General features: G+C 53.0%; 1 protein-coding gene across 1 annotated transcript in view; it reads left to right on the top strand.

Annotated features, from left to right (window-relative positions):
- The first annotated feature begins 1,863 nt into the window (after nt 1–1,863).
- GLT1D1 (glycosyltransferase 1 domain containing 1) overlaps nt 1,864–13,307 on the top strand; it is a 323,118-nt gene continuing 311,674 nt past the window's right edge. Inside the window, exon 1 of the mRNA XM_078666355.1 lies at nt 1,864–2,428. Coding sequence (XP_078522481.1) covers nt 2,361–2,428 — 68 coding nt within the window. The 5' untranslated portion in view covers nt 1,864–2,360. The remainder of the gene's footprint in view (nt 2,429–13,307) is intronic.

Below are 13,307 nucleotides of genomic sequence, written 5' to 3'. Positions count from 1 at the left end.
GCCTGTCTTGTCTTCCCCTGATGTGCACTCTACTGTTTCACTCAGTGCACAGGGGGCTGGGGCTGCTGTTGGGAACTTGTTTCGATGTGTCCTCCTGGTGAGTCTCTTTTCTTTTCACTATTGGAGGCAGGAATGTACTGAAGCATGCTCCCCGGACTGCCAGGTTCGTTCAGGAGGACATTGCAACAGCACTGTGTATTTCCCTTTGGTGTTGTGCAGCATTGATGCGGGGGGGGCGATTTCACAGTCTTTATGGGTGCACCGGTGCTTCCTTTTGATCAGTGCTCCGGTGGGGCTGGTTAATCTTTGGCGGTATTGACCGCTCTGCCGGCACTCTGCTCCTCACACGGAGCACTCAAGGAGGGGGCGCCTTTGGTATTGGCGGCGCGGCCGCTTTCCGGCACTTTGTTCCTGCCCACGAGGTGGGAGCACCTTAGATCGCGGCCGCACTGGCCGCATGCAGGCGCTTCCTCATTCTCCCGCTTTCCCTTCGCCGCCCGCGGAAACCTCGGCAGTCCTCACGCGGGCGGGGGTTTGTGCTTCACTCCGGCGGGGAGCGGGTCTCTCCGGTCACTCCTCCCTGGGGCAGGGGCGCTCGAGGCAGGCCGCGGGTAGGCTCCGCCGGCTCTGCCTATGTAACGGTTACTAGTTCTCCGGCACGGCAGGCTTCACTTTTCCCCGGTCTCCCGCCGCAGCAGCTTCACCTTGCTCACGCTGCGCGGCGGAGACCTGCCATGTACCTCGCAGGCCGCGGGTAGGCTCCGCTGGCTCTGCAGTGTCAATACACGCTGGGGTGCCGCCGGCAGGCCGCGGGTGGGCTCCGCTGGCGTTGCTGAGTCCTCCTTCGCTGGGGGCTACCGGCGGGCCGCGGGTGGGCTCCGCTGGCCCGGATGACGTGGCGAGGGGGGTCGGGAGGCGGTTAGCTACTCCGCTCCCTCCCCCTCGTAGTCGTCGGTGATTGCGGGTCCAGCCGCACTTATGTTCACCGCGGTCTTCAGTCTCTGTGCCCCTGCCGCTTCCAAGCTCACACGCGGCGGGGGCGGGGGACGACTCGGGCAGGCCGCGGGTAGGCTCCGCTGGCGCTGCTTATTGCTGGGCACAGTTCATGGCGGGCACTTCGCCCGTGGGGCTCACCTTCGGCCGGCGGGCCAGATGCTCCGTCGCGGTCGCGGCGGGTGGGCTCCGCCCGGCCCGGGTACCTCTCCGGTGGGGGTCGTAAGCCTCGCGGCCGTCGCAGGTGGGCTCTGGGCGGTCCGCAGCTGCTTGGTGCTCTCGGTGGTGGCGGTCGACGCGGGTGGGCTCCGGTCGGCTTGCTGAGGGGCTCCCGGTCACTGCGGGGCTCCGACGTGCCCACCGGTCTTCTCGGCGCGTCGCGCCTCGCCACAGGGGATGCCCTCTAGGCGGGCAGCTCTCTTCCCCTTTTTCCTTGTTGATTTAGCAGTGGGTAGTGGCACGCATGGGCTGCACTACCGGCCTCGTCGCCATTGTAGAGTTAGGGGTGGAGGGCCCTGGGCCCACATGTGGGGAGCAGTAAATGACCTGACACAGACACCAGATGAGGGTAGTGGGAATGGCCACAAGCACGTGCGCTCGGCCCCTTTTATTGCCAGCGTCATGTGACACCATGACGTCTGTGGTGGGTGGGTGTAAAGTGTAATACAGACACTTGAACACTAGAACGTGTCCATGCTAGGACACTACAGATTCAAGATTGACTACAAATTGTAGAAAACTACCACTTTTAATGGGCACTCCTCAGCGCAGAGCTAAAATGTGCCCTATGAATGTCAAAGCTTCAACGTGTTAGAGGAATACACTTTATTCATCTTAAAAAGGATATCATATTTTATGTGATGTTTGTAGTATGATGTACATAGCAAATATTTTCATGGCTCGGCCCGTGCACGGGCTCTAAGATCCGAGCCAGACCTGTGGCTCGGCTCTGGCTCGGCTCGTCCCCCTGAGCTCTGCGGGCCTCTCTCCAGTCTCCTCCAGTGGACCTCAAGACAGGCAAGACCGATCCAAGATGGCGGGCCCGCTGGCCTCTCTCTGGCGTCCCTCAGGGGCCCTCAAGGCTGGCAGGACCAATCCAAGATGGCGGGGCAGCTGGCCTCTCTCCGGCGTCCTCCAGTGGACCTCAAGGCTGGCAGGACCAATCCAAGATGGCGGAGCCGCTGGCCGTCTTGTCCTTCTTCAGTGTCGCTGCAGCGCAGGTGCGCCCGCAGCCACGCCCACGGCACCCCGGAAGGCCGAGCACCCTCCCAAGATGGCGGCGTGTCCCCAGTCCGTCGTCTGTGTTTATGCGCGGTGACGTCACCTCTGCCAGGCACTGACACTAGAAGCCGCGGCCGGTGGGCGCTATGAGGATCCTGCTGCTCGCCTGCCTGCGAGCCCAGACCGGAAACAGCAGCACCGCCGGCCGGATACAGTAAGAGGGGGAAGGGGGGGGGGGGTGAGCCCTCAAAACACACTGACACACACACAGCCACTCCTGTCAGGAAGGATCCTCTAAAGTGCACTGACACCACCCACACTCCAGGCACGCCCCCTTCCCATGTGCACTCTCAGAGGCTCACCAGTGCTCGTGCACCCCCACACACAGCAACTCCTATCAGGAAGGATCCTCCAATGTGCAAGACTGCCCCATGCACACTGACTGTATCACTGACTGCCCCATTCACACTGATTACCCCATGCACACTGACTGCATCACTGACTGCCCCATTCACACTGATTACCCCATGCACACTGACTGCATCACTGACTGCCCCATTCACACTGACACACTCACAGCCACTCCTGTCAGGAAGGCTCCTCTAAAGTGCAATGACACCACCTCCACCCCAGGCACGCCCCCTTCCAATGTGCACTCTCAGAGGCTCGCCAGTGCTCGTGCACCCCCACACACAGCAACTCCTATCAGGAAGGATCCTCCAATGTGCAATGACTGCCCCATGCACACTGATTGCATCACTGACTGCCCCATGATTACCCCATGCACACTGACTCTGTATCACTGACTGCCCCATTCACACTGATTACCCCATGCACACTGATTACCCCATGCACACTGACTGTATCACTGACTGCCTCATTCACACTGATTACCCCATGCACACTGACTGTATCACTGACTGCCCCATTCACACTGATTACCTCATGCACACTGACTGTATCACTGACTGCCTCATTCACACTGATTACCCCATGCACACTGACTGTATCACTGACTGCCCCATTCACACTGATTACCCCATGCACACTGACTGTATCACTGACTGCCTCATTCACACTGATTACCCCATGCACACTGACTGTATCACTGACTGCCCCAGTCACACAGATTACCCCATGCACACTGACTGTATCACTGACTGCCCCATTCACACTGATTACCCCATGCACACTGACTGTATCACTGACTGCCCCATTCACACTGATTACCCCATGCACACTGACTGTATCACTGACTGCCCCATTCACACTGATTACCCCATGCACACTGACTGTATCACTGACTGCCCCATTCACACTGATTACCCCATGCACACTGACTGTATCACTGACTGCCCCATTCACACTGATTACCCCATGCACACTGACTGTATCACTGACTGCCCCATTCACACTGATTACCCCATGCACTCTCACTGCATCACTGACTGCCCCATTCACACTGATGACCCCTTGCACACTGACTGCATCACTGACTGCCCCATTCACACTGATGACCCATTGCACACTGACTGCATCACTGACTGCCCCATTCACACTGATTCCCCCATGCACACGGACTGTATCACTGACTGCCCCATTCACACTGATTCCCCCATGCACACTGACTGTATCACTGACTGCCCCATTCACACTGATTCCCCCATGCACACGGACTGTATCACTGACTGCCCCATTCACACTGACACACTCACAGCCACTCCTATCAGGAAGGCTCCTCTAAAGTGCACTGACACCACCCACACTCCAGGCACGCCCCCTTCCAATGTGCACTCTCAGAGGCTGACCAGTGCTCGTGCACCCCCACACACAGCAACTCCTATCAGGAAGGATCCTCCAATGTGCAATGACTGCCCCATGCACACTGATTGCATCACTGACTGCCCCATGATTACCCCATGCACACTGATTACCCCATGCACACTGACTGCATCACTGACTGCCCCATTCACACTGATTCCCCCATGCACAATGACTGCATCACTGACTGCCCCATTCACACTGATTACCCATGCACACTAACTGTATCACTGACTGCCCCATTCACACTGATTACCCCATGCACACTGACTGTATCACTGACTGCCCCATTCACACTGATTACCCCATGCACACTGACTGTATCACTGACTGCCCCATTCACACTGATTACCCCATGCACACTGACTGTATCACTGACTGCCCCATTCACACTGATTACCCCATGCACTCTCACTGCATCACTGACTGCCCCATTCACACTGATGACCCCTTGCACACTGACTGCATCACTGACTGCCCCATTCACACTGATGACCCATTGCACACTGACTGCATCACTGACTGCCCCATTCACACTGATTCCCCCATGCACACGGACTGTATCACTGACTGCCCCATTCACACTGATTCCCCCATGCACACTGACTGTATCACTGACTGCCCCATTCACACTGATTCCCCCATGCACACGGACTGTATCACTGACTGCCCCATTCACACTGACACACTCACAGCCACTCCTATCAGGAAGGCTCCTCTAAAGTGCACTGACACCACCCACACTCCAGGCACGCCCCCTTCCAATGTGCACTCTCAGAGGCTGACCAGTGCTCGTGCACCCCCACACACCAACTCCTATCAGGAAGGATCCTCTAATGTGCAGTGACTCCCCATGCACACTGATTACCCCATGCACACTGACTGCATCACTGACTGCCCCATTCACACTGATTCCCCCATGCACAATGACTGCATCACTGACTGCCCCATTCACACTGATTACCCATGCACACTAACTGTATCACTGACTGCCCCATTCACACTGATTACCCCATGCACACTGACTGCATCACTGACTGCCCCATTCACACTGATGACCCCTTGCACACTGACTGCATCACTGACTGCCCCATTCACACTGATGACCCCTTGCACACTGACTGCATCACTGACTGCCCCATTCACACTGATTCCCCCATGCACACGGACTGTATCACTGACTGCCCCATTCACACTGATTCCCCCATGCACACTGACTGTATCACTGACTGCCCCATTCACATTGATTCCCCCATGCACACGGACTGTATCACTGACTGCCCCATTCACACTGACACACTCACAGCCACTCCTATCAGGAAGGCTCCTCTAAAGTGCACTGACACCACCCACACTCCAGGCACGCCCCCTTCCAATGTGCACTCTCAGAGGCTGACCAGTGCTCGTGCACCCCCACACACCAACTCCTATCAGGAAGGATCCTCTAATGTGCAGTGACTCCCCATGCACACTGATTACCCCATGCACACTGACTGCATCACTGACTGCCCCATTCACACTGATTCCCCCATGCACAATGACTGCATCACTGACTGCCCCATTCACACTGATTACCCATGCACACTAACTGTATCACTGACTGCCCCATTCAAACTGATTACCCCATGCACACTGACTGTATCACTGACTGCCCCATTCACACTGATTACCCCATGCACACTGACTGTATCACTGACTGCCCCATTCACACTGATTACCCCATGCACACTGACTGTATCACTGACTGCCCCATTCACACTGATTACCCCATGCACTCTCACTGCATCACTGACTGCCCCATTCACACTGATGACCCCTTGCACACTGACTGCATCACTGACTGCCCCATTCACACTGATTCCCCCATGCACACGGACTGTATCACTGACTGCCCCATTCACACTGATTCCCCCATGCACACTGACTGCATCACTGACTGCCCCATTCACACTGATTCCCCCATGCACACGAACTGTATCACTGACTGCCCCATTCACACTGATTCCCCCATGCACACTGACTGTAGCACTGACTGCCCCATTCACACTGATTCCCCCATGCACACTGACTGTATCACTGACTGCCCCATTCACACTGATTCCCACATGCACACTAACTGCATCACTGACTGCCCCATTCACACTGATAACCCCTTGCACACTGACTGCATCACTGACTGCCCCATTCACACTGATTACCCCATGCACTCTGGCTGTATCACTGGCTCCCCATTTACACTGATTCCCCCATGCACACTGACTGCATCACTGACTACCCCATTCACACTGATTACCCCATGCACACTGACTGTATCACTGACTGCCCCATTCACACTGATTACCCCATGCACTCTGACTGTATCACTGGCTCCCCATTCACACTGATTACCCCATGCACACTGACTGTATCACTGACTGCCCCATTCACACTGATTACCCCATGCACACTGACTGTATCACTGACTGCCCCATTCACACTGATTCCCCATACACACTACCTGCATCACTGACTGCCCCATTCACACTGATTACCCCATGCACACTGACTGTACCACTGACTGCCCCATTCACACTGATTACCCCATGCACACTGACTGTATCACTGACTGCCCCATTCACACTGATTCCCCCATACACACTACCTGCATCACTGACTGCCCCATTCACACTGATTACCCCAATCACACTGACTGTACCACTGACTGCCCCATTCACACTGATTCCCCCATGCACACTGACTGCATCACTGACTGCCCCATTCACACTGATTACCCCATGCACACTGACTGTACCACTGACTGCCCCATTCGCACTGATTCCCCCATACACACTGACTGCATCACTGACTGCCCCATTCACACTGATTACCCCATGCACACTGACTGTATCACTGACTCCCTCATTCACACTGATTACCCCATGCACACTTACTGTACTACTGACTGCCCCATTCACACTGATTACCCCATACACACTGACTGCATCACTGACTGCCCCATTCACACTGATGATGCCCCTTTCACACCGATGACCCCATGCACACTGACTGCATCACGGACTGCCCCATTCACACTGATTACCCCATGCACACTGACTGCATCACTGACTGCCCAATTCACACTGATTCCCCCATGCACACTGACTGCATCACTGACTGCCCCATTCACACTGATGACCCCTTGCACACTGATTGCATCACTGACTGCCCCATTCACACTGATTACCCCATGCCCACTGACTCTGTATCACTGGGTCCTCATTCACAATGATTACCGCATGCACACTGACTGTACCACTGACTGCCCCATTCACACTGATGACCCCTTGCACACTGACTGCATCACTGACTGCCCCATGCACACTGATTACCCCATGCACACTGACTGTATCACTGGGTCCTCATTCACACTGATTCCCCCATGCACACTGACTTTATCACTGACTGCCCCATTCACACTGATTACCCCTTGCACACTGACTGCATCACTGACTGCCCCATGCACACTGATTACCCATGCACATTAACTGTATCACTGACTGCCCCATTCACACTGATTACCCCATGCACACTGACTGCATCACTGACTGCCCCATTCACACTGATTACCCCATGCACACTGACTGCCTCACTGACTGCCCCATTCACACTGATTACCCCATGCACACTGACTGCCTCACTGACTGCCCCATTCACACTGATTACCCCATGCACACTGACTGCATCACTGACTGCCCCATTCACACTGATTACCCCATGCACACTGACTGCATCACTGACTCCCTCATTCACACTGATTACCCCATGCACACTGACTGTACCACTGACTGCCCCATTCACACTGATTACCCCATACACACTGACTGCATCACTGACTCCCTCATTCACACTGATTACCCCATGCTCACTGACTGCATCACTGACTCCCTCACTCACACTGATTACCCCATGCACACTGACTGTACCACTGACTGCCCCATTCGCACTGATTCCCCCATGCACTCTGACTGTATCACTGGCTACCCATTCACACTGATTCCCCCATGCACACTGACTGCATCACTGACTCCCTCATTCACACTGATTACCCCATGCACTCTGACTGTATCACTGGCTACCCATTCACACTGATTCCCCAATGCACACTGACTGCATCACTGACTCCCTCATTCACACTGATTACCCCATGCACACTGACTGTACCACTGACTGCCCCATTCACACAGATTACCCCATGCACTCTGACTGTATCACTGGCTCCCCATTCACACTGCTTCCCCCATGCACACTGACTGTATCACTGACTCCCTCATTCACACTGATTACCCCATGCACACTGACTGTACCACTGACTGCCCCATTCACACTGATTACCCCATACACACTGACTGCATCACTGGCTGCCCCATTCACACTGATTCCCCCATGCACACTGACTTTATCACTGACTGCCCCATTCACACTGATTACCCCTTGCACACTGACTGCATCACTGACTGCCCCATGCACACTGATTACCCATGCACATTAACTGTATCACTGACTGCCCCATTCACACTGATTACCCCATGCACACTGACTGCATCACTGACTGCCCCATTCACACTGATTACCCCATGCACACTGACTGTATCACTGACTGCCCCATTCACACTGATTCCCCCATGCACAATGACTGCATCACTGACTGCCCCATTCACACTGATTACCCATGCACACTAACTGTATCACTGACTGCCCCATTCACACTGATTACCCCATGCACACTGACTGTATCACTGACTGCCCCATTCACACTGATTACCCCATGCACACTGACTGTATCACTGACTGCCCCATTCACACTGATTACCCCATGCACACTGACTGTATCACTGACTGCCCCATTCACACTGATTACCCCATGCACTCTCACTGCATCACTGACTGCCCCATTCACACTGATGACCCCTTGCACACTGACTGCATCACTGACTGCCCCATTCACACTGATTCCCCCATGCACACGGACTGTATCACTGACTGCCCCATTCACACTGATTCCCCCATGCACACTGACTGTATCACTGACTGCCCCATTCACACTGATTCCCCCATGCACACGGACTGTATCACTGACTGCCCCATTCACACTGATTCCCCCATGCACACTGACTGTAGCACTGACTGCCCCATTCACACTGATTCCCCCATGCACACTGACTGTATCACTGACTGCCCCATTCACACTGATTCCCACATGCACACTGACTGCATCACTGACTGCCCCATTCACACTGATAACCCCTTGCACACTGACTGCATCACTGACTGCCCCATTCACACTGATTACCCCATGCACTCTGACTGTATCACTGGCTCCCCATTTACACTGATTCCCCCATGCACACTGACTGCATCACTGACTACCCCATTCACACTGATTACCCCATGCACACTGACTGTATCACTGACTACCCCATTCACACTGATTACCCCATGCACTCTGACTGTATCACTGGCTCCCCATTCACACTGATTACCCCATGCACACTGACTGTATCACTGACTGCCCCATTCACACTGATTACCCCATGCACACTGACTGTATCACTGACTGCCCCATTCACACTGATTCCCCCATACACACTACCTGCATCACTGACTGCCCCATTCACACTGATTACCCCATGCACACTGACTGTACCACTGACTGCCCCATTCACACTGATTACCCCATGCACACTGACTGTATCACTGACTGCCCCATTCACACTGATTCCCCCATACACACTACCTGCATCACTGACTGCCCCATTCACACTGATTACCCCAATCCCACTGACTGTACCACTGACTGCCCCATTCACACTGATTCCCCCATGCACACTGACTGCATCACTGACTGCCCCATTCACACTGATTACCCCATGCACACTGACTGTACCACTGACTGCCCCATTCGCACTGATTCCCCCATACACACTGACTGCATCACTGACTGCCCCATTCACACTGATTACCCCATGCACACTGACTGTATCACTGACTCCCTCATTCACACTGATTACCCCATGCACACTGACTGTACCACTGACTGCCCCATTCACACTGATTACCCCATACACACTGACTGCATCACTGACTGCCCCATTCACACTGATGACCCCATGCACACTGACTGCATCACGGACTGCCCCATTCACACTGATTACCCCATGCACACTGACTGCATCACTGACTGCCCAATTCACACTGATTCCCCCATGCACACTGACTGCATCACTGACTGCCCCATTCACACTGATGACCCCTTGCACACTGATTGCATCACTGACTGCCCCATTCACAATGATTACCCCATGCCCACTGACTCTGTATCACTGGGTCCTCATTCACAATGATTACCCCATGCACACTGACTGTACCACTGACTGCCCCATTCACACTGATGACCCCTTGCACACTGACTGCATCACTGACTGCCCCATGCACACTGATTACCCCATGCACACTGACTGTATCACTGGGTCCTCATTCACACTGATTCCCCCATGCACACTGACTTTATCACTGACTGCCCCATTCACACTGATTACCCCTTGCACACTGACTGCATCACTGACTGCCCCATGCACACTGATTACCCATGCACATTAACTGTATCATTGACTGCCCCATTCACACTGATTACCCCATGCACACTGACTGCATCACTGACTGCCCCATTCACACTGATTACCCCATGCACACTGACTGCCTCACTGACTGCCCCATTCACACTGATTACCCCATGCACACTGACTGCATCACTGACTGCCCCATTCACACTGATTACCCCATGCACACAGACTGCCTCACTGACTGCCCCATTCACACTGATTACCCCATGCACACTGACTGCATCACTGACTGCCCCATTCACACTGATTACCCCATGCACACTGACTGCATCACTGACTCCCTCATTCACACTGATTACCCCATGCACACTGACTGTACCACTGACTGCCCCATTCACACTGATTACCCCATACACACTGACTGCATCACTGACTCCCTCATTCACACTGATTACCCCATGCACACTGACTGCATCACTGACTCCCTCATTCACACTGATTACCCCATGCACACTGACTGTACCACTGACTGCCCCATTCGCACTGATTCCCCCATGCACTTTGACTGTATCACTGGCTACCCATTCACACTGATTCCCCCATGCACACTGACTGCATCACTGACTCCCTCATTCACACTGATTACCCCATGCACTCTGACTGTATCGCTGGCTACCCATTCACACTGATTCCCCCATGCACACTGACTGCATCACTGCCTCCCTCATTCACACTGATTACCCCATGCACACTGACTGTACCACTGACTGCCCCATTCACACTGATTACCCCATGCACTCTGACTGTATCACTGGCTCCCCATTCACACTGATTCCCTCATGCACACTGACTGTATCACTGACTCCCTCATTCACACTGATTACCCCATGCACACTGACTGTACCACTGACTGCCCCATTCACACTGATTACCCCATACACACTGACTGCATCACTGGCTGCCCCATTCACACTGATTACCCCATGCACTCTGACTGTATCACTGGCTCCCCATTCACACTGATTACCCCATACACACTGACTGCATCACTGGCTGCCCCATTCACACTGATTACCCCATACACACTGACTGCATCACTGGCTGCCCCATTCACACTGATTACCCCATGCACTCTGACTGTATCACTGGCTCCCCATTCACACTGATTCCCCCATGCACACTGACTGCCCCATTCACACGGATTACCCCATGCACACTGACTCTTAATCACTGACTGTGTGATGCATACGGGCCCTGGATCACTGGCTGCCCCATGCACACCGACTCCTAATAACTAACTTTTCAATGCACACTGAGTGACCCATGCACGCGGACTCTGGTTCACTTACGGCCCCATTCACACTGATTATTCCATGCACACTGACTCAGAATCATTGCAATATGAACTAAGAAACATTCCTGCCCCCTCTGACATCAATGCTATTAGTGCCCCAAGAGGCAAGTCCGGGGTCGTGTCTACTTACCAGTTGATGCTTATTTTATCCTGGAGATTGGTCTTTACTTTTCTTTCTCTGACTGCAAAATGAAAAGATTTTGTAAAGTGAGCTGTGAGCTGCCTGACAATCTCCCTGGACCTACAACATGAGCATACATGAACTCTACAAATATTTCCAAATATATTTTAGAAGTTAGGAAAGCATTTTAAAATTCTGAAGAGCAATGGAAACAAAGATTTTAATTGGAACAAAACAAACCCTAATCCTTAACTTAGTGATGTTCAAATAATACATATTTGCTGAAACCCGATTTCCAAACATTATCATTTATACAATATACAGTTATATCAGTAAAACTGCATGTCTGGGAAAGTCTGAGGCCAGTTCAATGAAACATGTCTGTCTGTAAATGACGGCACGCCACCACATCATGTTCTAGGAGTATATTTATTAAAAGTGAGTTTTTAACCATCAATTATTAAACATTCCTGCCCCTGTCCTGACAGCAATGCCATGAGTGATCTGAGAGGCAGGTCAGGGGCATGTGTGTACCCTGTATGTGGGCTAGATTTCTTTTATACATGGAGCAAAAATGGAGTCTGTTAATTCAAACAGAAACGTTTTTTGTACAGAAGACAGGTGGAACTCACTCTCGTATGTGATGAGGAAGAACAGGGCATCCCGGTGAAATAAAGTATTTGCCCAGGATCACACCATTTGAGATGAGTTTATGGGTCAAAAGCATTACAGTCTGGTTGAGTAGATTATTGAAGTCAACATTATTCTGATGTTCGAGGCCTATACCCTGTGCACACTGTATGCCCCATGCACATTGATTTCGGAAAACGGACTTTCCCATGTACACTTACCGTCCCTTGCACACTGATTTTGGATCACTAATGGGACCATGCATCCTAACTGTCCCACACACGCTGAAGCACAATGACTTACTACACCATGCACAGTCACTGCTCCATTCTTCCTCTTACCCTCACTGACCCACAGCCACTCCCATGGACAGTGTACCCATGCCCAGAACTATATGTGCACTTCATGTGTTGGCTCCCTCATTCATAAATAATCTTTACACCTATAACCCAGACACACAGCACATGGACAGACTCACTCCTTCTCAGAGTTCTCAGAGCTCACACCCACCGCCATAGAATGACCCTGTATTAGATACTCTTTATGAGCCACACGCACTGACCAGCCA

The sequence above is a fragment of the Lissotriton helveticus genome, chromosome 11, assembly GCF_964261635.1.
Source record: "Lissotriton helveticus chromosome 11, aLisHel1.1, whole genome shotgun sequence".
NCBI lineage: Eukaryota > Metazoa > Chordata > Amphibia > Caudata > Salamandridae > Lissotriton > Lissotriton helveticus.
Note: the sequence above shows the minus strand (reverse complement) of the source record. Positions and strands in the feature narration are given on the sequence as shown.